The 26,459-nt window shown below is 44.1% G+C and overlaps 1 protein-coding gene across 1 annotated transcript in view; it reads right to left on the reverse strand.

Annotated features, from left to right (window-relative positions):
* The window catches only part of myo15ab (myosin XVAb), a 42,885-nt gene extending 16,915 nt beyond the window's left edge, over positions 1–25,970 (reverse strand). Inside the window, exons 1-42 of the mRNA XM_047343759.1 lie at positions 25,867–25,970; positions 23,028–25,742; positions 20,196–22,508; positions 19,973–20,092; positions 19,535–19,852; positions 18,810–19,007; positions 18,397–18,629; positions 17,293–17,689; positions 16,896–16,978; positions 16,217–16,280; positions 15,977–16,086; positions 14,731–14,805; positions 14,522–14,612; positions 14,392–14,397; positions 14,189–14,292; positions 13,836–13,899; positions 13,347–13,460; positions 11,454–11,615; positions 11,100–11,213; positions 10,928–10,986; positions 10,509–10,632; positions 10,296–10,391; positions 9,064–9,195; positions 8,408–8,533; positions 8,096–8,173; positions 7,820–7,965; positions 7,143–7,188; positions 6,913–7,037; positions 6,292–6,409; positions 5,993–6,168; positions 5,294–5,378; positions 5,155–5,187; positions 4,965–5,046; positions 4,313–4,443; positions 4,046–4,141; positions 3,329–3,457; positions 3,121–3,227; positions 2,765–2,943; positions 1,888–1,960; positions 1,462–1,653; positions 381–448; positions 106–179 (exon numbers count right to left, since the gene is read on the reverse strand). Of these exons, the coding sequence (XP_047199715.1) occupies positions 106–179; positions 381–448; positions 1,462–1,653; positions 1,888–1,960; positions 2,765–2,943; positions 3,121–3,227; positions 3,329–3,457; positions 4,046–4,141; positions 4,313–4,443; positions 4,965–5,046; positions 5,155–5,187; positions 5,294–5,378; positions 5,993–6,168; positions 6,292–6,409; positions 6,913–7,037; positions 7,143–7,188; positions 7,820–7,965; positions 8,096–8,173; positions 8,408–8,533; positions 9,064–9,195; positions 10,296–10,391; positions 10,509–10,632; positions 10,928–10,986; positions 11,100–11,213; positions 11,454–11,615; positions 13,347–13,460; positions 13,836–13,899; positions 14,189–14,292; positions 14,392–14,397; positions 14,522–14,612; positions 14,731–14,805; positions 15,977–16,086; positions 16,217–16,280; positions 16,896–16,978; positions 17,293–17,689; positions 18,397–18,629; positions 18,810–19,007; positions 19,535–19,852; positions 19,973–20,092; positions 20,196–22,508; positions 23,028–25,685 (9,699 nt within the window). The 5' untranslated portion in view covers positions 25,686–25,742; positions 25,867–25,970. The remainder of the gene's footprint in view (positions 1–105; positions 180–380; positions 449–1,461; positions 1,654–1,887; positions 1,961–2,764; positions 2,944–3,120; positions 3,228–3,328; positions 3,458–4,045; positions 4,142–4,312; positions 4,444–4,964; positions 5,047–5,154; positions 5,188–5,293; positions 5,379–5,992; positions 6,169–6,291; positions 6,410–6,912; positions 7,038–7,142; positions 7,189–7,819; positions 7,966–8,095; positions 8,174–8,407; positions 8,534–9,063; positions 9,196–10,295; positions 10,392–10,508; positions 10,633–10,927; positions 10,987–11,099; positions 11,214–11,453; positions 11,616–13,346; positions 13,461–13,835; positions 13,900–14,188; positions 14,293–14,391; positions 14,398–14,521; positions 14,613–14,730; positions 14,806–15,976; positions 16,087–16,216; positions 16,281–16,895; positions 16,979–17,292; positions 17,690–18,396; positions 18,630–18,809; positions 19,008–19,534; positions 19,853–19,972; positions 20,093–20,195; positions 22,509–23,027; positions 25,743–25,866) is intronic.
* Positions 25,971–26,459: the final 489 nt, after the last annotated feature.

The following is a 26,459-nucleotide window of genomic DNA, read 5'->3' on the forward strand; positions in this document are numbered from 1 at the left end:
TACCTTCATTATGAAGTGGACTCACTCCATGCTATTTTCTGACTAACAGCTTTTCAGAGTGTTCAGGTCAAGTGAGTTTCGCTGGGAGTGAGTTTCGTAACTTACCCCAGTTCCATCAGACAGCACAGGGTCAAACAGGCTGTCGAGATAACGATCCATCCCTCTCTGGGGCTCCGAGTCTGACAGAGGGGAGGAGAGGAGAGGAGAGGAGAGGAGAGGAGAGGAGAGGAGAGGAGAGGAGGGGGAGGGAGAGGAGAGGAGAGGAGAGGAGAGAGGAGAGGAGAGGAGAGAGGAGAGGAGAGGAGAGGAGAGGACATCATGGTCTGCTGTGAACAAAATCAATTGGGTGTTAATATGTTTGCTTGAATGCGTAGACCTACCATCATACCCGGGTATGGGTGAAGATATGAAATCATCCTTTGTGTCAAAGCCACCGCCCAACAGGCTTCTGTAAAACAATAACAAACACAAAACACTCAGAACAACTGCATCTTCATCAGTAAACCTGTCAGTGGTGGAAGAAATGCACCAAACCTTTTACTCAAAACTGCAACAGCCGATGTGGCGAACTTGTTACAACCAGCTGCTTGTCATTAACACTTCACAGGCCAATATTCACACTCTTTTTTTATCTGAAATGTATAAATATGATATGATATCTGGCTCTTTAGCTGCTTAATGTCCAATAATGACTTGCAAAACATGTTTTAAATGGTCATGACCATTAGATTCAAGTCTAATCTCCAAGAAATTAAGAATTGTTAAGAAATGTCTGGTTCAATAACTCAGCTGTCGGAGAATCACCTGTAAGTTTTGAAGACCATAGTGTTTGACCATGTTTAGACAATTTGAGACAAATTGTGTTTTGTGAATGTGGGCTATACAAATAACATTTGATTGATGATTGATTGATTGACCATAGGCACGTCTCTAAGATCTCTGAAAAGGATTTGGAAGTCAAAGACCAAATAAAAACTCTCGTAGCATCTAAGAAATACTTTTTACTGAGACACTGGTTCTTTTCCATGCTCACTACACTTTGAGGTCCAATACTCAAAGTCTCAAGACATATAGCTCAGAAATGTCTGACTATGGCTCAGGATGTTAGAAAACAGCTCTGAATCTTTTAGGTTCTGGGTTCAATCCTTGGTGAATTTTCGGTTTGAGTCCGTGACCAAATAACTCACTGTGTCAGAGAACTGTTTGGAAGTTCAGTGAATTTTGAAGAGTCAGAAAAGTGACTGAAAAGCACCGAGAGAAGCTCATGTGTAAAATGTTGAAATGTTAAAACAAATAATCAGCCTCTGAAAGACATGAAGGTGGAGCTCTCCTCTTTGAGAGGGAGACATTCTCCTGACAAACATTAAAATAAAACTACAACATCAGTTATACATTCACATTATGAATTAATTATTGTGAATTAATTATTGTAAAAAATTGTACTTCATGTATTAATCTCACATGCTAGCATTGGTCCGCACTCTGGTCGGTTCCTGTGCAGAGATGATGAAGTAGCTGCTGTGTTTGGGGAAGTCGGCAGGAAGCTCCAGGTCCGACATCAAGTCCAGGACGTAGTCAGAGCCCTCCAGCTCCACCCACTGGGCCGGCTCCTTCAACAGCACCGACCAGCCTCGACGGCCCTCCACCACACCCCTAAACACCACACACACACACACACACACACACACACACACACACACACACACACACACACACACACACACACACACACACACACACACACACACACACACACACACACACACACACACACACACACACTTAATATATGTATACAACAACCATTTACAATAATCAATAATTATAATCCATTCTTTATAATCCAATCCGTGTATTCGGTGCTTATGTTTTACTGTCAGGTGATACCTGTGTTGTAAGATGTCTTTGGCCATTTCTTCTCCTGTTGTCCAGGAGTGTAGAGGACACAGGAAGGACACACCTGACGGAGAACAAGCACAATGCAATAAAATACCGACTGACATACAGCTATTACTCAACAAAAACTACCGGGTGTGTTTTCTCATCTTGGACGATATTAAAAGTCGTTTGAATCAGATTCAAGAATGTGTCCACAACAAAGTTGGTAGCACAGATCCCTGTCTGTCAGTGAACATCCTCCAGCACCGACAGACACAAACGCAGCTGCCGAGCCAGAGCGAGTATCAGGTGTTGTCTAATCCTCTGAGGACAGATTAGCTTAATGAGAGGAGGAAATGAGAGAGAGAGAGACTTAAAGTGTACACTGACGGGGCTCAGGTAAACAACACAAACAAGACGGGTGAGGTTGGGTCGACCAGAGGAGTCGGAATCCAACAGAGTCGACGTTAATGGAACGGTTTCACTTGGATATGGTGCAATGATGTAACCTGTGATTTAGACCAGTCACAGCACAAATTTATTCATGAGAAAAACAGTCAGGATTTGAGGATAAATGCAAAAATAAGAACAGATGCAAATTATGAAAACTTTTTCTAACTGGCAGGGGGGACGCAAAGTTCCACACAAGCACTTTATTTGTGTTTATTCCTCTGTATTTTATTTCTCCTTTATTTAAACACAAAGTCTCTTTCAGAGTCCAGTAAATTTCTATTCTTACTGAAGAATAATGCTTTTTTCTAGATCTGGCACAAATGGCAGCGTAAAATGTTTATAATAATTATTCCAAATGCAGATGTTTGTCCAGGGCCTTCTTCCAAAACAGTCCACACATTTAAAAACATTGTGTGTAATTGTGTGCACTCACCATCAAAGCAGTGTATGTGCAGGACAGTGTGAGCTCTCTTGCGATTGGCCGTCCACTCCAGCAGACAGGGTGGGTACGTCCGGACGTACTCGGGCCCGACGTTCAGCCGCTGCAGAGCCTGAAGCAGACGGTGCTGACACACGCAGTTGTAGCCCTCCGGACCGTAGTCAGACACAAACCTGCGACAACAAACACGAACAGAGGAACATCTGTACAGCAGCTGCATGGGAACGTGTGCACAGGGACACAGGTGAACAGGAAAAGAAGGGAAGAGAAAGTCCAGAGCTGAACAGACTTAAATTGTAGATAGTTTTCTTCCTTCTGCCATTGACATTATGTTTGCACCCATGTCTTACTTCAGCAGATACTTGGCCAGTCTTTGAGAGGGCAGGAAGGCAGAGAGACAAGAGGAGAGGAGGAGCCAGCCACGCTCTGAATTCAAGATGTTCGGATTCCTCCACACCTAAAAGAGGAGAGGAAATTAGAAGATTAAAAAAAAACGCCACTGAGATTATGTGCAATTCTGACAGTTCAGTCTTTTTTAAAAAGAGGAAAAGCTCTCACCTGATTGGCTACTTGAGCCAGGATCTCATCTCGGAGGCTGGGATTGGTCAGTCCTCTTTGGATGATGTAGTTCCCAAACAGGTTCTCCTGAGCCCCATTCAGGTTCGGATCACCCATGAACCGAAGTATCTGTCAAAATCACCCACACTGATTCACAACATATTCTGTAACATGAAAAACCACTTCACATTTGTAAAGGCTATAATGTTTTGCTTTTTAAAAACTAATAAAAACAAAGTTAAATGCTTTTTGCCCTCTTATCCACAAATTACGTTTCAGTCCACTGAATATAGAGCTTTTGCTGAAGTCTGTCTAGGGCGAGGATTTTCAAAAAAGCTGCAGAAACTGTATCATTGTAGAAACTACGGGACACAATTAAAGATGATCACATGACATTTGACCACATTAGGGCAGAAATATAAGAGTGAAAAGGTTTATAAAAGTCCTGAGAAAGCTCATTTATATAAAATGTCTCAATTTCATAAGGGTTCCTCAGGATTCACAAAATCAACTGGGAAACTTTGCAGGTTTTAACCCACTGGGCGCAAGAATAAAACCCCGTTGAACCCATGCACTTTTAAAACAGCTTACGACACATCCGTGCTTAGAATAAATGTTAAATGGTCTTAAAACAAGGTTTGGCTGCTGCCTCTGAGATCTTGGATTTAGACTTTGAGTTCCCCTGTTAAATATCAATGCAACATGATGTTTTAATACCAGAATGAAAATGTTCAGGGATCCTTGTCTCAGCTCCTCATCCTGTCTAATCAGAGAACCATCCAGAGGAGCTGTCAGCAACCCGAACAACGGCTCCTACAACACACACACACACAAATGATTATACACAAAAACTGTTGACAATAGTTACATGGACAAGCACGACGACAATACTGTGCTTTGTCCTGTGGAGCTGCAAAGGTCCGTTTATGTTTTATTCATGTCTTCATGAATATCATTCTTTGTGTGTTTTTTGTGCGTGTTTACCCTAAATATGGCCCGGATGTAGTGTGTCATGAGGTAGTTGTTGATGTCCAGGGGCAGGGTGAGCTGAGGGTCAACCTGAACCTTTGGAGCCTGGACCACAGCCAAGCAGTCAGAATGCAGCTCTTCACCACCTGTGAGCGCATGCACAACACACAACACACACACACACACACACACACACACACACACACACACACACACACACACACACACACACACACACACACACACACACACACACACACACACACAACACACAGCATATTGTGGAAGCTGCCTGCACACAAGGTGGAACACATCTGTAGATGAAAGTGTATTTATAGACTGAGTGTCGTGTGGGTCTAGATGTGTGGTTTGCTATTCATGTGCTACATCTGTTTATTCAGTCACATGATGATGATGACGATGATGATGATGACCTCATAAGCTCTTCGTCATGAGGTCAAATAGCAATAATGAAAGGATGGTAAAAAAAATTATGGATCTTTCAAGCATGAACGACGGTGGTGTCATTCATGCTAATGGTCAGTCTGATTGTGAGTGAGAGAGAGTGCGAGTGAGAGTGAGAGAGAGAGAGAGAGAGATAGAGAGAGAGAGAGAGAGAGAGAGAGTGTGTGTGTGTGTGTTTGTGTAAGTGCAGGTGTGTGTGTACCTGAGGCGACCTGCAGCAGGGCTGCCAGTTCAGCGGGGATAGGCAGTGTTGTCACATTCACCACTTCTCTATTGACTCGATCCTGCACACATTGCAAACACAAACCAACACTTACGTTGCATCACACACTGACACAACATCATCTCCTCCCTCCTCCCTCTCACACGCTTCACATCATTCCCTCACTCACCTCCTCTGCCTTCCTTGCTGGCTCCACCACTGTCTGACAGAAAGAAAGCAGCATCACACTTGTTTTTATTTTAACTTCTAAGTCAAATACTGTAAAATATCAACAGAGGTTTCTCAGCTCACAAACACAGTGCACATACCCTCATGTAACGCTGGCGGCTGACGATAAGCAGAACGGCCGAGCGGAACCTTCTGAGGTACCTCCTCCTCAGAGCAAACTTTTTTCTGCCCAGGAAACACAACAAACATGGAGGATGGATTATTCATACATCAGAGAGATAGCAGAGAGTGGGAATTTTAGAGAAGTTATAATTTCAAGTCATTTCCTTAATTCGATGTAATTTTGATCTCTGAAACATCATTACAGTCAAAATGAAGTGAATATTTCGCATTTGAATGATTTGTAAACTTGCATCATGTCTCCAGGTTTTGTCCGACTGGCACTAGAGTGAGAAACCCATCCCCTGTGATGGACGAGCGTGGCCTTAATTCTCTGGCCTCGTCTCCTCACATCGAGGACAAGAGAAGTGGGTTGTCCGTGATAAGCTTTGACCTATTTGGCTCCTGTGAAACCAAACACTAAAGCCTAAATAGCGACGCTCAGGACTGAAACTCCAGACTGGAGCAGGACAGTGTGCTAAAGAAAGTTTAGAGTCAACCTCCAGGAAGAGACGAACGAACTGAGGACAAGGGGAAGAAACAGCTTCTATATTTCTTGGGAAAAAACCTTCTTCTGCTTTCTTTGTACAACCAGAATGTTATGGCTTTTTAAAGAAGTTATGAGCTGTTAAATCTAAGAGTCGTGAACGTACTAGCAGCTGACCTCTCGGGAGCATTACCTCGCCACGTAGCCTTTGCAGCGAGCTTCAAACAGGGTCACGCGGCGCCGGAACTTGATAAAGTTCTTTCGGACAAAACACATGCGAGTGTATCTCTGCAGCGTCATGGCAGCGAGGTGCAGCACACGGTCACGCTTCCCCTCCAGCAGCTGATACAACTCCTCTTTCAGGAAAATCTAAAACACACACACACACACAACTAAATCTATATTCAACCGTATTTATTTCGAACACTTGGTATTATTTAACCTCACATTTTCTGCGTGTGCGTGGGCCCTCGTCGTACTGAGGGAGCTCACCTTACTGACTCCCAGCTGGTACGAGCCGCTCTTCACCGGGCCGAGCTTGTGGAGCATGATGACACAGTTTTCACCGTCTGCAGGCGGAAGATCCCTGAGGCAGAGGAGGCCTTTATACCTGTGTGCACATACGAGCCCACACACAAGTTCAACATGATATCTGCATCCTGAAGTGAATGTGAAGAAAGCTCACATGTGTCTTAACTTTGTGAATCTGGGACTCAGTGTAAGCGGGATTCACTTTATTCTGGCTTTTTGAATTTAGTCGCTCCACTGTGAATCTAATGGAGTGTGAATGTTGTTTCTTGTAATAAGTCAGAGTACTTCAGCAGTCAGTAGTCAGAGGTGCTGTGAGATCAATTGGCTTTAACTGCCTTCCTGCTGCAGGAGCGGGCGAGAGCCAAATGGCAATTTCAGCATAGAAAAATGGTGTGTGAACTATTCTTTTGGCAGAAAAAGCAAATAGGTCAAGTAATTTTGACAGACTGAAAGTGTCGAGTTGTAATGGGCCGAGAAAACCTGAACGGGAGGCTGCTATAATCTGTATTTTATCTTGAGGGTTACACGGTTCAACTGCTGCTCACATTTCTCACATTTACTGAAAATGAGTAAATCACCAACCTCGATAAGAAACTGCGAAAGTTCAATCTGATTGGATAACCGTCCTTCCTGATAAGGATGGTCTCCATGATACCAGAGTAATGCAGCTGAGCGTTGACCAGCTCCATGTCAAACGCTCCCGGCTCCTACACACACACATAATAACTCACATGAGCTGCATAAAAAAATCCCCAAAAATGCAAATAATCACCGCAAACCTGCACACACCATCCAACTTGCAAAAAATATACCTTATGATGGTTTGGCTTGATGCATCGCACAAAATAAGGGTTACACCTGTCACAGATAGATGAGAACGAATGGATGGGGAAAAAAATGAACGAACAGTTTGATAAAGGATGAGCATGTTTGTCCTGTGTAAGGAAGTCATCTTTCAAACAGGAAGGGAACTGAAGCAAAACCAACTCTCTGAGCAGAAAATTGAAACGCTGAACTGCTTCAGACCGAACAGATCTCCAGAGGCTCCTGATTTCATGTGTGATTGAGCTCAAATTAAACAAATAAAAATTCATCTGCCTCAGAGAAAATGGCTCCAACCAACAGTGACATTGGGAGATTTTAACGTTTGCCGAAGTTGATCCCTGAACACCAATGCGAAACCAATGGTTCAGATCTCATTGTCAGTTTTAGGCACAAGCCCATAATATTACATGTGTCATTGATTTGGGCTGTGGAATAAATCAGTCACTCCTCAGGGGTCATCATTTCATACACACTCTATCTTGCTGTGAATTTGTAGACACGTAAAGTGCGACTTACTATCGTGAGTCACAGTTGCATGAATAAAGTTTCTATGCCTGGCAAATATGTTTAGGAAAGTATACATTATGTGGTCATTGTCTTTATGGTACAAAGACGTATTCGGGGGTTTCCTACAGATTAAGTGAGAGGTGTTTTCAATGCGAACCTTTCCATCTTCTCCAGCAGCTCCTGCAGGCTGCTCTGGAACTTTGCACTGACCGTGTTGGCCTGATGGCGTCGGGCCGCGCTGCTGCGACGAACGTTCGACCGCTGCTGAGACTCCGAGTGCTTCAGGAAGAGGCTGGACACCATCTGGATACACGTATTAAGTGATTAGCAACAGGTCAACTGACTGACTAGCTACTGATTATTATATTGGGGAATGTTTGCCCGATAGGAGACAGTGAGTAATAACAAAAGAGTGAGTGTTTGCAAGTCTCACTTTGTTCCTGCTCTGGGTGAAGAGGTCTAACACATCCTGACGGACCATGTCGAAGTTCTTATCCAAGAATTTACTCACCTGCACCACAAACCATAAAAATATATTTCTAACCGGAAGGAGATGAGGTCGATATAGAAAGAGACAATGTCTAGAAGAGATATCGTTCGCAGGTTCAATGAAATAAGTTGACAAAAAGGTGTTGAAAGTCCAATAAGAGTCAATTTCTATAAAGGAAAAAGGGAAAACAATTGAAAAACGGAGCGAACGCAAAATGGAAAACAAGTAAGAAAGAAAGAAAGAAAGAGAATGCACCTGATAGGTGACCCTCCCAGCGTAGTGTTTCAGGGTGAACTCTGGCAGTGGCATCTTTGGCCTGGCATACAGCGGGTTGTTTCCATGGTGATAGTGGCACTTCTGAAGGAAGGTGTGGTCTGTTGCCTAGCGATGGTTGGAGACAGTTAACGGCTGCCGAGCCACGGAATATAAATCTCTACAGCACAAACACATGTTGCCCATGTGTGTAGAGCAGATTGCTTCACTCAGTTACTCGTGTAGCGTCGTGTTCATATTTCACTTTGAGCATCGGAGACGCTCCATAATGCGTTTATCTCAATATGAGCTCAGTCTGCTCCGCGCGTTAGGAGCCCCAGGAATAATGATAGCAGCAGGTTGGCAATTAAGTGTTCACGCGGGATAGTTTTGTATTGATCGGGAACCGGCTACAATACGCGTCAGTCCCCAGGTTTATGAGAAATCCAATATGTGAGATGTTTTTTTGTTTTTTTTCCAAATCAATGTTCTTCTGAAAACTGGGGAATTATTGGAACCATGAATTGGCCATTGTCTTCTTTTTCCCCCCACGATGCTCAGATAGAGAGAGATTTGTAGAGTTTCTTGATTTCTAATCCATCATCATGTATCTATATCTTAAAAAAAAAAAAAGTTCGGTTTAACAGGTGTGGACGTACCTGAGGGAAACCGCACTGGTCGTCCAGTATGCGCAGTATCCCGTGAGGCTTCGCAGCGATGAGGTCAAGACAGGCCTGGTTGTGGCTGAAAGGCTTCTGCTGCCACTCGATCTGCTCCCGCATGTACTCCTCCTACACACAGCACAAGGGTTCATCAGGTTGGTTTATATAAAACTCTTCCGACTCCACTGTTGCTTTTTTTTTTTTCACTTCATTTGGAAGTGCTACTTTGTCCACTATGGTTTGTGAGTTTTAACGACCTGTTGTCAGGTAGCTAAAGAGGCTGTTTGTCTTTTGACTTTACTGAATCTTTTCAGGCCTCCTGATTGGATACTAAGGGCGTTTAAATCTCTCTAAGGCTTCAGTTTAGGAGCGGAAGTTGAGACAGAATTAAACAATAGAAGAAGAAAAAGAAGCAGAAGCCTTACCATTAAGTTGAAGGTTTCATTTATAGGATAAATAAGAAGTTTTCTGAATCAGCATGTACACTTTCCATGCACACAAAGTTCATCAGATTACTCACAAAATCGGACATATTAAACACTGTTGTGACCTGAAGTAATGCAAGTGTGCATTTACTGTACACACAACAGTCAGTAATTCGATTCCCCTCCTATCCTTGACCTTTAATACCATTTATTTTATATGCATCACTGATATAAGCTGTGATGTGCCGCTTTCTGACTTCTCCTTTGTGTGTTGCTGTTTGTTGCAGCTTGCGTACAGACAGTGAGGAGCTCTGCACTGAGAGAGCACAGCTTTTGCTTGTGGCGCTAATGTGTCAACGTTTTTTTATTTATTTTTTACAAATAATCAAATGCTTAGCTCCCGGAAGCCGACAGAAGCGACTTACTTTTACTGGGGCTTTAAAAGAAATTAATCTTGACTACAAGGATGAATTGCTACTCGTAATGACCTCTCGTTTCATCTCCACGCTCTGCTGTCACAGCCATACTCTCTCTGTCGGAAGTATTAGTCATGGACATGTGCACATTTAAAAAGCTGATTAGAAGACCTCTAACACACAAATATATATATGTATAAAATGCTGAATAACGTTATTTAAATGTGCAGTTTCACTATATTTGCTTTTTTCTTTTTTTTATCAAATTTATTTCAGTCTCAACAAGGGTCTAGACGTCTTTTGAGACACAAATCACCCAATGATTCCTCGTTAAGAAAACGTGTGATAAAACGTGTGAGGAAAAAAAAGAACTTGAAGTTTTGCTGACCTGCTCCTCCTGGAAGATGACCCTGTTGAAAAAGAACTGCAAAGTTTCATTGGCGTAGTTGATGCACAACTGCTCAAAACTGTTCACCTGTAGCTCCTGCAGGGCAAAGAGCAGAGATGTCGTGGGGTTGTTTGTGTGGGTTAAACACATACGTCAGCTCAGATGCATCAGCTGAGAAACATTATTGAGCGGAATCGTGTTTTTCGGCGTGACCTCAAATCCATATATGTCCAATATGGAGATGGAGAGGGCTTCGTTGCGAGGGTAGACCCGTCCGTTGATGCGCTCTGTCAGCCAACTGAACAGTAGCGAATACAGGATCTTGGCAACAGCATCTCTATGAAAAACACACAATAAGGTTTCTATGGAAACAGAAAGCCCGGTTCCTATGGAAACAGAGGACATCTGAAAAATCTTTCCCCCCCAGCCCTGACGTCCTTTGTCCTCACATGCCTCTACCAAAGATTGGAGGAGAATATCAAAGATGGCTCACTATCTCTAGTATTCTCCTGGTACGACTTTAGAGAGTGAATAAATGAGGAAATTTAAAAAATCTCAAACAGGACTGTCAGACATTCATTCGGGGGGAAATGATTGAATTTAACAGATACCAGACTCAGACTTTTATTCACCTGGCATCCACGGCACTCTCCACTGTGAGCGGAGTGTAGATCTTCTCTCGTGCTGTATCCTAGGAGTCAAGCACACCTGTTGTCAAACAACATCTCTGTAACTACCACATTAAAAAATTCCTTATGTCTATAATGAATGTGCATTTTTTTATGTGACGTGTGTTCTCCTCACTGTCAGTTTGAAGGTGACAGACTTCTGCAGGCCGTCGGGTGAGATCTGCAGCAGCTCAGCGACAACCCTGATCTCCTGCCCACTCACCACCGACGCAACCTTCTGACCCTCAGCCTGCAGGGACGGGCACACACACACACACACACACACACACACACACACACACACACACACACACACACACACACACACACACACACACACACACACACACACACACACACACACACACACACACACACACACACACACACACACACAAATTAATTTTCCTTTTTGCAGCTGAGGGAAAATGATAATAATGTTGATCGATGATGGTATCAATGTGTGTGTGTGTGTGTGTGTGTGACAGACCTGGTGTGGCTGGAAGTAAACGTTCCCCAGATGAAGAACAGAGGACAGCAGTCTGTAGATGCCGTTCTGCTCCTCTGGGGTGAAACGCAGTATGTCCATGGCACTCAGCAGACGCCTGAAGTCCTCTCCGTCATCCTTCCCCTCTATGGTACAATCCCCTCCCTACACACACACACACACACACACACACACACACACACACACACACACACACACACACACACACACACACACACACACACACACACACACACACACACACACACACACACACACACACACACACACACACACCATTATCAGCAACCGCATACTTACCCTGAGCACAATTCATCACCGCTCTAATTAAAGAGTGACTTATCAGGAGCTGAAACTCTTGTTTATGTGAACATTCGGAAGTTCAGAGTCTCACCTTGCTGCAGTGAGGTAGAAATGCAATGTAGTGATGTGACACTTTCAACCAATGAGGACAGTGAGGCAGGACTTTTCAGCCTGCTGCTAAGATACTCTTTAAACTAGAATGGCATCAGTAGAGAGCATACCTCAGTCCACTTTCATTCAATCAAGCTGGACCAAATTTCACACACTCTTAGATATCCCTAAATGTGGCGGATTGTTTTCCCCTTAAAGACCAATTGATTCTCCCCTTGGAAAACTGTGAAAATGTCAAGAAAACACTTAGTGATAGTGTAAAAAGTGAAAACGAATCCTGGATACATCGGTTTGTCCAGATCTGCACTAACATTAAATTGCTTCATTCTTGGCCCATGTCCCTTCCTTTGAAAAAAGATGTTTTAGTTTAGTAATCCTGCTGACAAACAAAGCCACCAACCAACCAGCAAACAAACCCACAGCGGTGAAAACATAACCTCCTTGGCGAAGGTAAAAAAACCACACCCCAGTTGCTGGTAGTAGAAACCACAAACTCGCGTCAATGCAAATCTGAACAGTTAAGCATCTTGAATCACGGGGCTATGAGCAACATGTTGCTCAGTGTTTCATCAGGTCTCATGAATGAAGCCAGGAGAGCTGGAAGAGGCGTCAGAGAAAGAACAGAAACCTGAGCAGTGGTTAAATATCCACGAGTCAGTGTCTTAATGGGAGAAACTGTCTGTAAAGCAACCTGAGGGTCTCAACGCAAAAAGTTCACGAGTTAAATCTGATGATTCATGAACCTGTAGCTAATTTAGTTTAGCATTTTGCTAATAAGCACTAAACAGCGACACAGAGCTGAGGTTTACGTGAATGTCATTAGTTCTGCAGGTATTTGGACAGAAAGTAGAAAGGATGATGCTTCTAGATGAAAAGTTAATAAATTATCGAAGCTATTACAATTCATCCTGAATGTCTGCATCAAATTTCATGGCAATCGATCCAGTAAGTGCAGAGACATCCCAGTAAAGACCAAAAATATCAAATTCATGGAGCGGTGGAAAAGTCAGAGTCTCCTACAGGGACCACTGACAGTTGCATAAACCTTTAATGGTGAATAGCTGTTGAGACATTTCAGTGTGGATCAGAGTGATGGACATCTACAGTTTTTATTATTCACATGAAACAATCTGAAAAGGTAAAATCCTCTTGAACTTCTCACAACTCTCAATATGTATAAATCGGCTAATTGCATTTTATCGTTCAACATGCCTGAAATGCAGAAAACCTCCACTCAAAGGTTACTCACTCGGAAATTTGGGCACAACAATGAGTTTTATGCTCGTGTCATTAATCACGCGGTAGAATAAATGTCACGTTTTAAAGAAATTGACATCTCATTTGTTAATGTGACTGTTAAATTGATTGCGGTGACCACTCCTTAACTGTGTCCTGTGTGTGTGTGTGTGTGTGTGTGTGTGTGTGTGTAGCGGAGTGTGCTTCTTATATTTGTGTGTGTACCTGATTCAGATAGTAGTAAGTCTCAGCTTCCTGCAGATACAGTGGGGTTTTCTCGTGGGGAGGAAGACCAGCTAACATCTCGTAGAAGATGTGGTAGTTCCTCTCTGATTTGGCCTGTGAATGAACACACACACACACACACACACACACACACACACACACACACACACACACACACACACACACACACACACACACACACACACACACACACACACACACACACACACACACACACACACACACACTTCGATTTAGATGTGTGGTGGTAGATTTCCTGACATGGAGATGTTACAGTAGACAATGAAAGACACATATAGGCCCAGTTAGATGAAGAGCAACCTGTTAGACACCTCTCGTGCTGTCTGCTGCTACAATCTCATCTTTCTCACGGTGACTCACATGTAAGAAGACTCCACTTGACCTGCTGTGTGTGCATGTGTGTGTGTGTGTGTGTGTGTGTGTGTGTGTTGTGTGTGTGTTTTTCACCTGAAAGACAATGCGAGACTTCTCCAACAGGTACTGAGATGTTATGGCACCACTGATTACACCCCTGGTAAATGACGCGCACACACACACACACACACACACACACACACACACACACACACACACACACACACACACACACACAGTTAGTCCGAGTTAAGTAACAGGTCATGCATGTGTAATGTGCTCAGGTCTCTGTCACAGCTCTGTGTTACTGAGACATGTCAGTATATTCACTACTAAGCCCACTGTGTGTTGGTGTGTGTGTCTGCAGACTCGCACAACAATCATGTTCAGAGTTAATCCAACACACAGGCTGCGTGTTCTGTTCTTGATAAGTTGTAATCACTCACTCCTCCATGTAGATCTGCGTGTATTTGCCAAAGCGTGAAGAGTTGTCATTGCGCACTGTTTTGGCATTCCCGAAAGATTCCAACACGGGCATGGCCTCCAGGATCTGACCAATCACCAGAGACAGTAATGTTACCGTGGTTACCTTTAAACAGGGATGCTCATCATGTCAGGAGAGGAAGAACAAGAGGAGGAAACACTTTACCTCTATCTGATGGTAAATGATAGAAAACAAGGGAGAAGGAGGGAAAACAAAGTTAGATTAAATGACCATAGTATTGTGTGAACATGTTGTATTTGCATGTATGTACTTTTATGTACATATGCTTATCTACCTGTTGTGTGATGTTGCGTTTGTGATGTATGGCTGTCAAGTAACGCAGGATTAGTTTCGTAGCTTCCGTCTTTCCTGACCCGCTTTCTCCGCTGTCATAACAGAAACAGTTCACCTGAGTATTTTACATAACTTTTTTAATTATTATTCATTAGGAGTACATTTTGAACAAAGTGAAATTGACAGAAATATACTAATGGCATTTTGTACCTGATCACAATACACTGGTCCTTTTTGGCATCCATCATGGTGGTATACGAGAGGTTAGCAATGGCAAAAAGATGACTGCAACACAACAAAACCGTTTCAATTAACAAATGTATTCTACATGCTAAGTGTGTTTGTCTCTGTGTGCGTGTAGATGTGAAGTGGTGGTGAAATCATAACCAAACTCTCCCTTGGCAACCAACCAACAATCAGTGAAACCGGAGCCTCCCACTAACACCTGAGAGTGCTGGCATTTGCACCTTTATTTACCACCATACTGCACCTCGGAGGGCAGCTCACGACACATGTAGACAGATGTAGTACAACAGTATAATCACAGGAGCGCACAGTCTCAGAGGTTTCAGGTAAAGGTTAGAGAGTTTGGTTTATCTACTCCTCTCAGAGGCAGAAAGCACTGAGAGAGCTCATAAATCCACCAGGACTTAACCCTCCTCTGCATTTGTTATTTTAATGGGACAATAATGTTCAAACAGTGTTTCTCTCTCCCTCTTTTAAAAAAATCGACTAAAGGGCAAAGTAATAGTAGTAAAAACATATCGCTTGAGGGGCTGGAGTAAATCCCAAGTGACATTGGCCAAGAGGGGGGGGGAGGTTGTCAGCAAAGATGGAAAACCATTCACTCCCACATTCACACCAATGGACAATTTAGAGTCTCCAATTAACTCTGTGGACTGTGGGAGGAAGATGGAGTAGCCAGACAAAAGACACACACACATGGGGAGAACATACAAACTGAACTGGGATTCAAACCAAGAACCTTCTTGCTGTGAGGCAGCAGTCCCAACCACTGCAAATTTAATGTCTTGTCTTATGAGATGCAGAGTTAATTTTGATTAATGTGTGATGTCATTTTCTGACTTAATCGTGACTTCTTCATGGCATCACTTATTATATGATTTAATATGATGGAGCATGATTTTCTGAACGTTATAAGTCTCTCTAATTCTAATAAGTAGAAAATCTTTCCTGAAAAGCAGTTTCTCATCACTTTCCATCAGATTTGATCAAAATCTACAAGATTTTTCCTGTTCATAAAAAAGAAAAGCAACACAAACAGAGACAAACAGACACACACACACACACACACACACACACACACACACACACACACACACACACACACACACACACACACACACACACACACACACACACACACACACACACACACACACACACACACACACACACACACACACACACACACACACACACTCCTGGGTCTTACGGAGGGTTGTCGCCCAGGCCGCGGCCTTCGTACTGAAGCACCATGTCTGTGCCGTAAACGTTCAGCAACTTGTAGGGATTCACAGACACGAGGATGCTGCCTATGTACGTCTGTGTGGTGGAGGGAAAAAGAGAGAGAGAGAGACAAAAGGACAAGAAGGAGAGTGGATGAGTGGATGTAGCTGACAATGACATTTGAAGATATTTGTTATCCAATTTGCATTTTGGAAATGAGGTATACATAGACGTGTTCCTGGTCGTAGCGCTTCTTCAGGTTCATCAGAACTGTGGTCTCATTCAGCTCACTGAAATCAAACAACGAGCAAATTAAACACACACACATGCACAGAGCACATATTGTCCCACTGGAGCACAATTCCCACACTGGCTTTGATTTCCAAAAAATTAATTATGCTTCAATGTCACTCAATGACTTTCTCGGTGGAAACTAAAATAATGGGATGTTGTGAATCACACAGGGGAAGTTTTGACTTGAAGCAGCGTGGGATCATGAAAGCTGTTGTCTTCACCACCATTGCCAATGAAAATCTCCCTGACTGATGGGATAATGAATTCAAGTTTTATTCATGTTACGCAGCAAATTGTAATGAATATTCCTGAAGCATTATACAAACAGCTAACTGGCTAGCATTGTGTTTTTCCTTTCGTCATTAAGTGGGTAAAGTGGATATGACACAAAATGTACGCTATCCTGAATAGAATTGTTGATTTCTCTAGGTGTGAACATTGTTTTTAGACATTTTAATGAGGGATTGTTACATATTATAATTTTTTTTACGAACTTAAAACCCAGGATTTCTGTCTGTCCGTCAGCACAATGAATGGATCTGCTCAGAAATGAGTGTGACACGCGACACGACCAGCTGTGAGGCGGCTTGGTAATACTGGTTTGTGCTTACGGCAGCTGTGTCATGTCCTCCATTCCCTCCACCCAGTTCTTCACCCTGTGGCCTGTCGTGGGCATGCTCAGGATGGAGAAGATCTGGCCAAACAAACATCATGCTATGTAATTATTCCAATACTGTCATGCAACATTGTCAAAGCTTGAGGGACATTGTCATCCGCTTGATGCAGAGCTAATGTAAAATATGCAGACATTTGAATATTGTTGTTGGTGAACTCTGCAGGAAACTGATGTGGGTCATCCACTTTCTTTGTCCTGGGTTTTATAGCTACTGCTCGAATAAGGTTTGTATCACACTCATCCCTATTCAAATGTTTTGTCAGTTGTCATAAGGAATCATAAAAAACTTCCAATCCACACATGTAGAAACACATGAATGAATATTTCCCTACCTTGTCATACCAGCTCTGACCAGGTGCTCTGTCTCTGTCAGGAGTCCAGTCTGGGTCCTGTTGTCCATCAAAAAATCGAGCCGTGGGTAGATATCCTTCCAGCACTCCGTCTTCTCTGTACATGGCCCACTTTGACAGATTCTGGACGGTCCCATGTGGTAAAACCCTCTCAGCTGCCCAAACGTCCTCCCCTCCCTCCCCTCCTCCACCTCCTGGGGCATTCCTGGCCCAGTGGCCTGAGTGTGGCCCATAGGGAGGAATCACAGCGTAGCGGTTATCCTCACCCTGCAGGCCCGTTGGCACCCTGTAGGAGGCGTAGCGAAGATGCTGGTTTTGGATGGCATCGTTCAGACTGGGGTTGTGGAACTTACGTGTGAGAAGAGATCCATCCGGCAGTCTGGGGGGGGGGAAACAAAGGCTCTAATCATGAAACACAGGGTTGCACAACATGGAACAAATCACGTCCCTGCTCCAGGATAAATACTTTCTGTTAGTTCCGTGACTTTTCAAGTCTAATTGTCCGTTGATAGTCAAACACATGCTGTATTTATGTACTGCTTCATTCATAAAAGAAGGAAGAGAAAAGGATGTTTCTATGTGGGGTTACACAAAAACCACTGAACTGAATTGCACCAAACTTGGTGGAGAGATGGGGTATGACGAGGTAAGATTTTGGCGGATTCTTATCACTAACCTTAAACAATATTTGACATATTGTATTGATCTTGATTTTAATAAATCAGACATATTAGTTTTTTTCCCTTCAATTTGTATTATATAAGACAGAAATATAGGATTGTGTAGTCTTGGTGGAGGCATGTGCTCTACTGAATTATAGTCTAGTTAACATTAAAAGCAAAGTTAGGCTTTGGTGTCACCTGCCTAATTTATTTACTGTCAGGAGCCAATATGAAAGTAGTGATGACAGAACAAATAATCTCACAAATAACAGAAATAAAACACTTGCTTAGATAGTTTCATAGGGTTTATGTTTAAGTTCAAAAAACATATAACAATCCAAAACTCAGCAGATTGTCTTTGACATACTGGAGTTTTCTTTATGATGTCATTCTCCCAGTTCCCATTAATAGTGTCGTTCCCTACCTGTATCTGACACCATGGAGTTCCCCATTCTGCATTGCTGAGGTGAGATTGGGAGGGGTGGGTTTAGGCACGCCTGACAGTGCAGAGTTTTCTGACAGGCGATAGAGACCTGTGGATCGAAGTGCCTGGTTTTGCCTCAGGGCCCCTGAAAGGTTGGGCTTCTGGCCGGGGATAACCAGGGAACCATCACGGAGATGGTATGATGCGTTTCGAAGGTTGTCATTCAAAAGAGCCTGCGGGTTAAGTTACAATTACATGCAACTAAATAGTACAAATCATTGTCATCATAGTAATGGCTGAAAGGTTAGTTTTGATTTTTAAACACACATGGACTGCATTTGGGAAAGATTAGAAAATAAAAAAGCAGGTACAGCTGCAAAGTTAAAATCAAGATAAATTTAACAGGTACACACCTTAGACAGGTCAGGGGTAACTGGCTTCCGTGGGTCAATAATGATGGTTCCGTCAGGGAGGGTATATGACAAACCCTTTAAATAGGGGTTCTGCAGGGCGGCCGTCAGATTGGGGCTCTTTGGTTTCCTCGGGTCCACTATGATAGTTCCATCTGGGAGCGTGTACGAAGCTCCTTTCAAGGCAGGGTTGTTGAGGGCCTAGATATAACAACAGCAGTTAAAGAAAGTCGGAGAAGTTAAACAAGCCGGAGAAGTTAAACAAGTGCCAATTGAATTAAATGGTAACGGTATATTTATATGGGGCTTTTCTAGTTTCTAGACCACTAAAAGCACTTTACAGTTCAATTTTCCCATTCATGTACATAATCATCCAGCACTTTACGCAGCACTTTTTCTGTCACAAACCATTCACACACCGCCAGCACAGCCATCAGGGACAATTTGCGATTCAATATCCTGCAGGAAAATTCAGAATGTTGACTGGAGGAGCTGGGGATCGATCCCCTCTACCTCCCGAGCCACAGGCACCAGAATTTATTTATTTATTAAAGGAGCAGATGGGTGTTTTTAATTAGCAATTATTATCAGCAAAATACAAAGAGCTATATCAATTTGTTCAAAAAATAACATTCTAAACCATTATTACTATTTGGACGACGGGGGAGGAAAGAGTAATAGAACAAAACACACACAAAAAAAACAAAGAGTCTGTATCTACAGCTCACATTGGCCAGTTGTGGTGATAAGGGAATATTGGGGTCATGCATTCCTTCTGGTAATTTGAAGGGTGCGTCTCGCAGCATAGAGTTTTGAAGAGCGCCGGACAGGTTTGGAGAGACAGGTTTCCGTGGATCAATGATGATCGTGCCATCTGGCAGCGTGTACGACGAGCTTTTCAGGTAAGGGTTCTGAAGTGCGGCGGCCAGGTTCGGGGACTTCGGTTTCCTGGGGTCAATCACGATGGTGCCATCAGGAAGAGTGTAAGAGGCTTCACGCAGAGCTGGGTTGGTCAGGGCCTTAGCCAGGTTTGGGGAGATAGTTTGCTGCACAACACAGACATTAGTTAAACTTCAGCTGATAAAATGTAATCAGAACAGGGAAGAGATGTCATTTTATTAAAAGGTGAATTCGATTTAAGTCAAGGATAAAGAGTCATGGGTTACTTGCTGTCTGGGATCTATAATGGTGCCATCAGGGAGAGTATATGAAGCAGTCTTGAGATCCTGGTTCTGAAGAGCTCTGGAAAGGTTTGGAGACATGGACCTCTGGGGCACACGTGGGTCCTGTGTGGATAGGAGTGATTGGAGAGTACAACAATAATAATGCAATTTGTTATCTTAGTACTGTATGAACACAAACCCTTTGACATGTTCCTTTTCTACCTACCCTGATCCCTGATCCATCAGGCAATGTGTATGAGGCGCCACGGAGTTGTTGGTTTTGCAAAGCATTGCCAAGCAAAGGGGAGGAACGTACATTTGCATATGGTGACACCAAGGTTCCGTCTGGCAGGCGGTACGATGCCTGCATCATCTGTGGGTTTTGCAGGGCACTTCCCAGCATTGGAGAAGAAGGTGGTGGGGGCCCATAAGGGGACCGTCTGAGCTGCATAGGTGTCTGATAAGACGCTTGGCGGAGGTTAGGGTTCTGCTGTAATGCGCTGTGGAGGTGAGGCCCAACCGGGGCATAAGGATCTCGCCGTTGCATCATTGGTGATCGTAAAGATGAAACACCCTGCAGGTCAGCTCGGTTCAGCAGGGCATCATGGAGCAACGGTGCTGGGCCAGGTTCAGAGATATAATCATATGGGGTAACCACAGTTGGCCCGTAAGGTGAACGAAGCTGTGGAGTCTGATAAGAAGATACACCTCTTAGTGCCTGACCATGTCTCATGGCTCCAGAGAGCATTGGAGATGAAGGCACAGATGCAGCATATGGGGACTGAGGCCTATGAAGGGTAGACACATAGGATGCATCTGTCACTGCCCGATTCTGCAGAGCTCCAGAGAGCATTGGGGAAGAAGGTGGTATGTGTTGTTCATAATGTGACATTGGTCTTTGTAAAGGAGAAACATAGGATGAATCTCTCACTGCCCGATTCTGCAGAGCTCCAGAAAGCATTGGGGAGGAAGGTGGTATGTGTTGTTCATAATGTGACATTGGTCTTTGTAAAGGAGAAACGTAGGATGAATCTCGTACAACTTGATTCTGCAGAGCCCTAGACAGCATGGGAGATGAGGGAGCCATAGGCTGCTCATAAGGTGACATTGGTCTCTGAAGTGTGGTAACATAGGATGCATCCCGAATGGCCTGGATTTGCATTGCGCCAGTCAAGTTAGGGGATGAGGGATAATAAGGTTCTACATATTCAGGAGCCATTTCACCCATGCCTACCACCTCTGGGCCAAGGGGTGAAGAAAAAGATGCCTGCCGGATAGCCTGATTCTGCAAAGCATTAGATAACATGGGAGAAGAGGGAGCAACAAGCTGATCAGCATAAGGATCAGCATAGGGATCAGATACATACGCTTCTGGTGCATAAAAAGGTGGATGGGCAGCTCTAGAGGGCTGACGAGAGAGACGAGGAGAGAGGCGCGGGGATGCAGGATGGCGCATTTGTTTCAGAGACAGTTGAGGAGAAGCAGGGGGCATCCTTCTCCTGGACTGCATGAGGGGACGTCCTCGAGCTACAGGACGAGAAGGAAATCGGCCAGATTCTCTCCTCCCCAGGGGAGCACGGTGGACCATGTGAGGGGAGTTGAAAGGGGAAGAGTAGAGGGAGGAGTCCACTGTGAGAACAGAGGACCTATTGCTCCTCATAGAGGTGGTACGGAATGGACGCACATTCTGGGTGGGTGGGGGCACTGGACGCCCTCTGAGACCCATAGGGGAGGGTCTGACAGTACCTAAAGGAACATTTCCCCCCATCCTGAGCCTGGGTAAGGGGGTGGGGTCCCTGAGCAGCCGAGTTGAGCGGCGAGACAGGGTGGGAGATGATGGGGCTGGACGGCGCCCTGCAGGGGATAAACTGCGATGAGATGGAGAGGGAGATGGTCTCCTGCTGAGCTGTGGAGAGAGAGGGGCAGATACATGACCAGGGGAGCGTGGAGCAGAGGGTGGCCCATGCATCCTCCTCTGCCCAAATGGACTGCGAGCAGCAGTGGGTGAGGCTGGGGGACTTCGCCTCCTCATGGAAGCACGTGGTGAGGAAGGTGGAGAACGTTGCCTCATCGATGCTCTTGGTGAGGTTGTAGGACTTCGCCGTATCAAAGAAGCACGGGGAGAATGGGGGGGTGAGGGTCCTCGGGTAAGAGGAGAAGGTGATCTCTGAGGCTGCATTCTACGCTGGGCGAGGGGGGACGCCATGGGAGATAAAGGAGGGGAGATCTGTCTCAACATAACAGAGGGGGGTCTTTGAGCACCAATGAACCCATTCCTCATGGGTGGTTGTGGAGAGGGGCTTCGTCTACGTGAAAGCATAGGAGAGGGTACAGGGGAAGGCATGGCAGAGGGATGGCGTGGCATCTGAGGGGACGACATCATGACAGAGCGGCGGGATGGAGTCGGAGAGGGTTGGAGATGGCGTGCAGGACGAGGGGACATACTTGCTTGTTTAATAATCATGGCAGTTGGAGTAGGGATTAAGGGGAGGCCATAACCCTGTTGTTGTGGCATCATCATTGGATCTGTCATCATCTGCTATTAAAAAAAGACAACAGAAATACAAGAAGTTAAAGAAGCAATACATTTGGTGAAAATAAGATAGAACATGCACAAGTGGCTTCACTTTACGGGGGACGTCATGTTATCTTTATTTACAGTCTACGGGAAAACATCTATTTAAAACTTACTTTTTAAATATGACAGAAAAGTTACTACAGATACTGCAAAAACACTGTATTATAATGAAAAGTGCAAACATCCTACTATTGAGTCACTAAACCAGTTTTTTTATGACAAGCAATGTAATACTACATGACTCGTTACAGACAAGTGGCTGGAAAAAATAGCATGAATTCAGCTATTCAGATATTCATGTCTGATCTGCAGGAATTTGCTAATTGGCTGTTAAGTAGCCACCAATAAACCTAACAAACCTATTTTATCTCCTAAGCTACAGTATATTTTTAGATTGACCCACTATGTGCTCTCTAAAACACAGTAGGAATTTTGTAAGGTTCTACAAAACCAATGACAAAACAGACACAACCACATTACCTGTGGTGAAATCAGTTGAGGAGCCATCTGTTGCTGCGGCAGCATCATTTGCTGTGACATCATCTGTTCTTGTGGTGACATCATTTGCATCATCTGTTCTTGTGGGGACATCATTTGCATCATCTGTTCTTGTGGGGACATCATTTGCATCATCTGTTCTTGTGGGGACATCATTTGCATCATCTGTTCTTGTGGGGACATCATTTGCTGTGACATCATCTGTTCTTGTGGGGACATCATTTGCATCATCTGTTCTTGTGGGGACATCATTTGCTGTGACATCATCTGTTCTTGTGGGGACATCATTTGCTGTGACATCATCTGTTCTTGTGGGGACATCATTTGCTGTGACATCATCTGTTCTTGTGGTGATAACATTTGTTGTGGCATCATCTGCTGCTGTGGTGACATCATCTGTGGCTGTGGTGACATCATCTGTGGCTGTGGTGACATCATCTGTGATCTCATTTGGGGGGACATACTCTGTTCTTGTTGCATCATCATCGGTCGCTGCTGTGACATTATCTGTGGGGCCATCATCATTTGATCTTGAGCAGACATCATCATTTGATGCTGCGGCGACATTGCCATTTGTGGCCGTAATGACATCATGTCACCTGGTTGACCTGGAGCAAGAGAAAACTGGTCTTCATATTGGATTTCTGACATGTCTTCAAATTCTGGATCAGGTGGCAAAGTAGGTGGAGGGGGCAGGGGCACTTCCAGACGCTCTTTACCAAAGAGGCGCACTTGAGGTCTAGGAACTCTGAATGTAATCTCCCCTCCCTGAACTCCGCCAATATCATCCCCATATTGAGCCATCTGGTCTGCATACTGGTCCCCATACAGGCCTTGCACCTGATTCATCCCCTGTCCTCCGAAGGCCTGCTGGCCTACTGGTGGGAAACCCATTGCCTGTTGAGAGCTGTAGTCCTGATAGGGCATGCCAGAATCAATATAGCTAAGTTGGTGGTCCGGTTGAAATCCCCCTTGCATCCCCATAGTTGCTCCATAGGGGTTCTCATAATAACCTGCATGTCCATTGTCATAATAGCCCCCTTGTCCATCATCGTAGAAAACTCCTTGACCATTTTCATCATAAAAACCCTGAGTCTGAGGGTCAAGGTATCCATCTACTGCTCTTCCATACATGTGATCCTCACCCACTGGTGCATAATAGTCCACACCCTCTTCACCATACATTGCCATTGCCTGTTGTTGCTGGTAACCATAGGGATCAGCTTCCTGGTTGTAATGGCCTTGGGCATCGGGATAAGGGCTATAGTAGTCCTCCATGCCCTCATTGTAGAGACCTTGTTCATAATATTCGGCAGTTGGATCATAAAGTGCTTCCTCCTCATAGTAACCCATGTCCTGATACTCTACTCCCCCTGCCCCATTGTCGTAGTAACCAAACTGACCTTGGCCTCCATATGCTGCAGCTGCCTCATCTCCATAACCACCATAACTATCGTAATAGTCCCCATAACCTTTCTGGCCAGCTGAATGTCCCTGGTTGTATCCATAAGCCTCCTCCCCATGTTCATAACCATCATTTTGGTAATGTCTAGAGCTGGCTTGTCGGCCATGCGCTCTACGTCCCTCCCAACCGTGGTGTTCTGAATTTCCCCCCATTTTAGTTGACAGGAAACGTTTGGTCAGCCAGTTAGTTGCCGCTGCAACTTTACCCAGCAAGAGACTTCTGTTCTTGAACTCATCAGGAGGCCCGTCACCATCCTTTTTTTTGAATAAGCCTTTAAAGAAGCCCCCCTTCTTCTCTTTTGAATTACTCCCTCCGCCCAGACGAAGCAGCATATAACTTGGCTTCTTCCCACCATTTGCTTGCTCTTTCTCCTTAGTCCTCTTTTTGCTGGCCTTAAACCTCATCATGAATCGAGAGGTGTTCTTCAGCATTGACTTGCGGCGTTTCTTCTTGGCAAGTCGGGTTTTTCTCCTCCCCAACCCCATGAACAAACGCGACGTACTCTTCAGCTTCTTTCTGCTGTTCCTGCGCCGCTTGAAACCAGAAAACTTCATGAACATCCTGGACATGTTCTTCAGACCTTTCTTTGGGATTTGCTTAATTGGAAGCTGCGGAACTTCCTCTTTCTTTTTGCCTTTCTTCTTTTTCGCGTCAGCATCAGATTTCCCACCTTTATCTTTAGATTTCTTTTTTCTGCTGTAATCTTCATCATCCTCGTCGTCCTCATCTTCGTCTTCATCCTCCTCATCCTCCGAGTAGTCACCACGTCGAGACTTCCCCCCTTTCTTTCCCTTGGCACCTTTGCCTCCTCTGCCCCTCCCTCTTCTGTCATCCTCTGAGTCTTCTTCGTCATCATCTTCTTCTTCACTAAACTCTTCATCCTCTTCCTCATCACTAAAGAGCTCATCCTCTTCCTCCTCAGACTCCACCTTCTTACCCTTCCCTTTATCTTTTCCTTTCTTTCCATCATCTTTACCCTTGGATGGCACCTCTTTACCCTTCTTCCCCCCTTTCTTGTCATCTTTCCCTCCTTTCTTATCATCCTTTCCACCTTTCTTATCATCTTTTCCTCCCTTTTTGTCATCCTTCCCTTTCTTTTCCTCCTCTTTCTTTTTCTCTGGTTCAGGCTTTCCACCCTTCTTTGTGTCCTTCTTCTGATCTTTCTTGCTAGGCATTTTGACACGTGGCTAAGAGCACACCATGCCCTCTCTTCTGGATGCAATGCTGTAAGCCTTCAAAACACACAGACACATACATGTTACATACACACTGCATGGAAGGCAATGAAAGTATTTTAACATGAAGAAAATATTATGTAATATTTCTGTAAAATATAATAATAATCAAGAGTCTGACCTTTAGGATTCCTTGGTTTAGATATTCCTGCTATACTCTGTGCCAGAGTCGTATGCAGGGCTGGTATCAGTGTGAGGACAGGTCCACCTGGCCAAAGCAGTTCTACACTGTCTAAGTTTGGTCCCCATGAAGACTCCTGTCCAGACATACACAGTATCAGTAATCGTTTTACCCCAAACACACATGGCCACATGTTTATACTACACATGCATTTAAGTATACACACAATGAAATCAATTATACTCCAAATATCACCACCCTATTTAGGAACTGACCTTAAATGTATTTACAGAGATTATCAAGTCAGTGCTACTGTTTTAAAACCACAAACTGTCTTTTGCACTTAAGTTACACCTTGGGCTGGGCAATGAAACAATATCAATAATTATCATGTTATAATTTTTACCAATAGTAACATAACAAAGGTTCAATATATCAAGATAGTGCTAAGCACAGTGAGGAGGTACAACACATACTTGATAGTAATTTTTAAAACCACAGCCTTCAAAGCAAAGTCTTTTTTCATACGTCAATTTGATTATTATCGATATCAACTGATATAAAAACTTTTATCTTGTATAATATCTGGCCAT

Source organism: Hippoglossus stenolepis, chromosome 2 (genome assembly GCF_022539355.2).
Source record: "Hippoglossus stenolepis isolate QCI-W04-F060 chromosome 2, HSTE1.2, whole genome shotgun sequence".
In the NCBI taxonomy this organism is placed as follows: Eukaryota; Metazoa; Chordata; class Actinopteri; order Pleuronectiformes; family Pleuronectidae; genus Hippoglossus; species Hippoglossus stenolepis.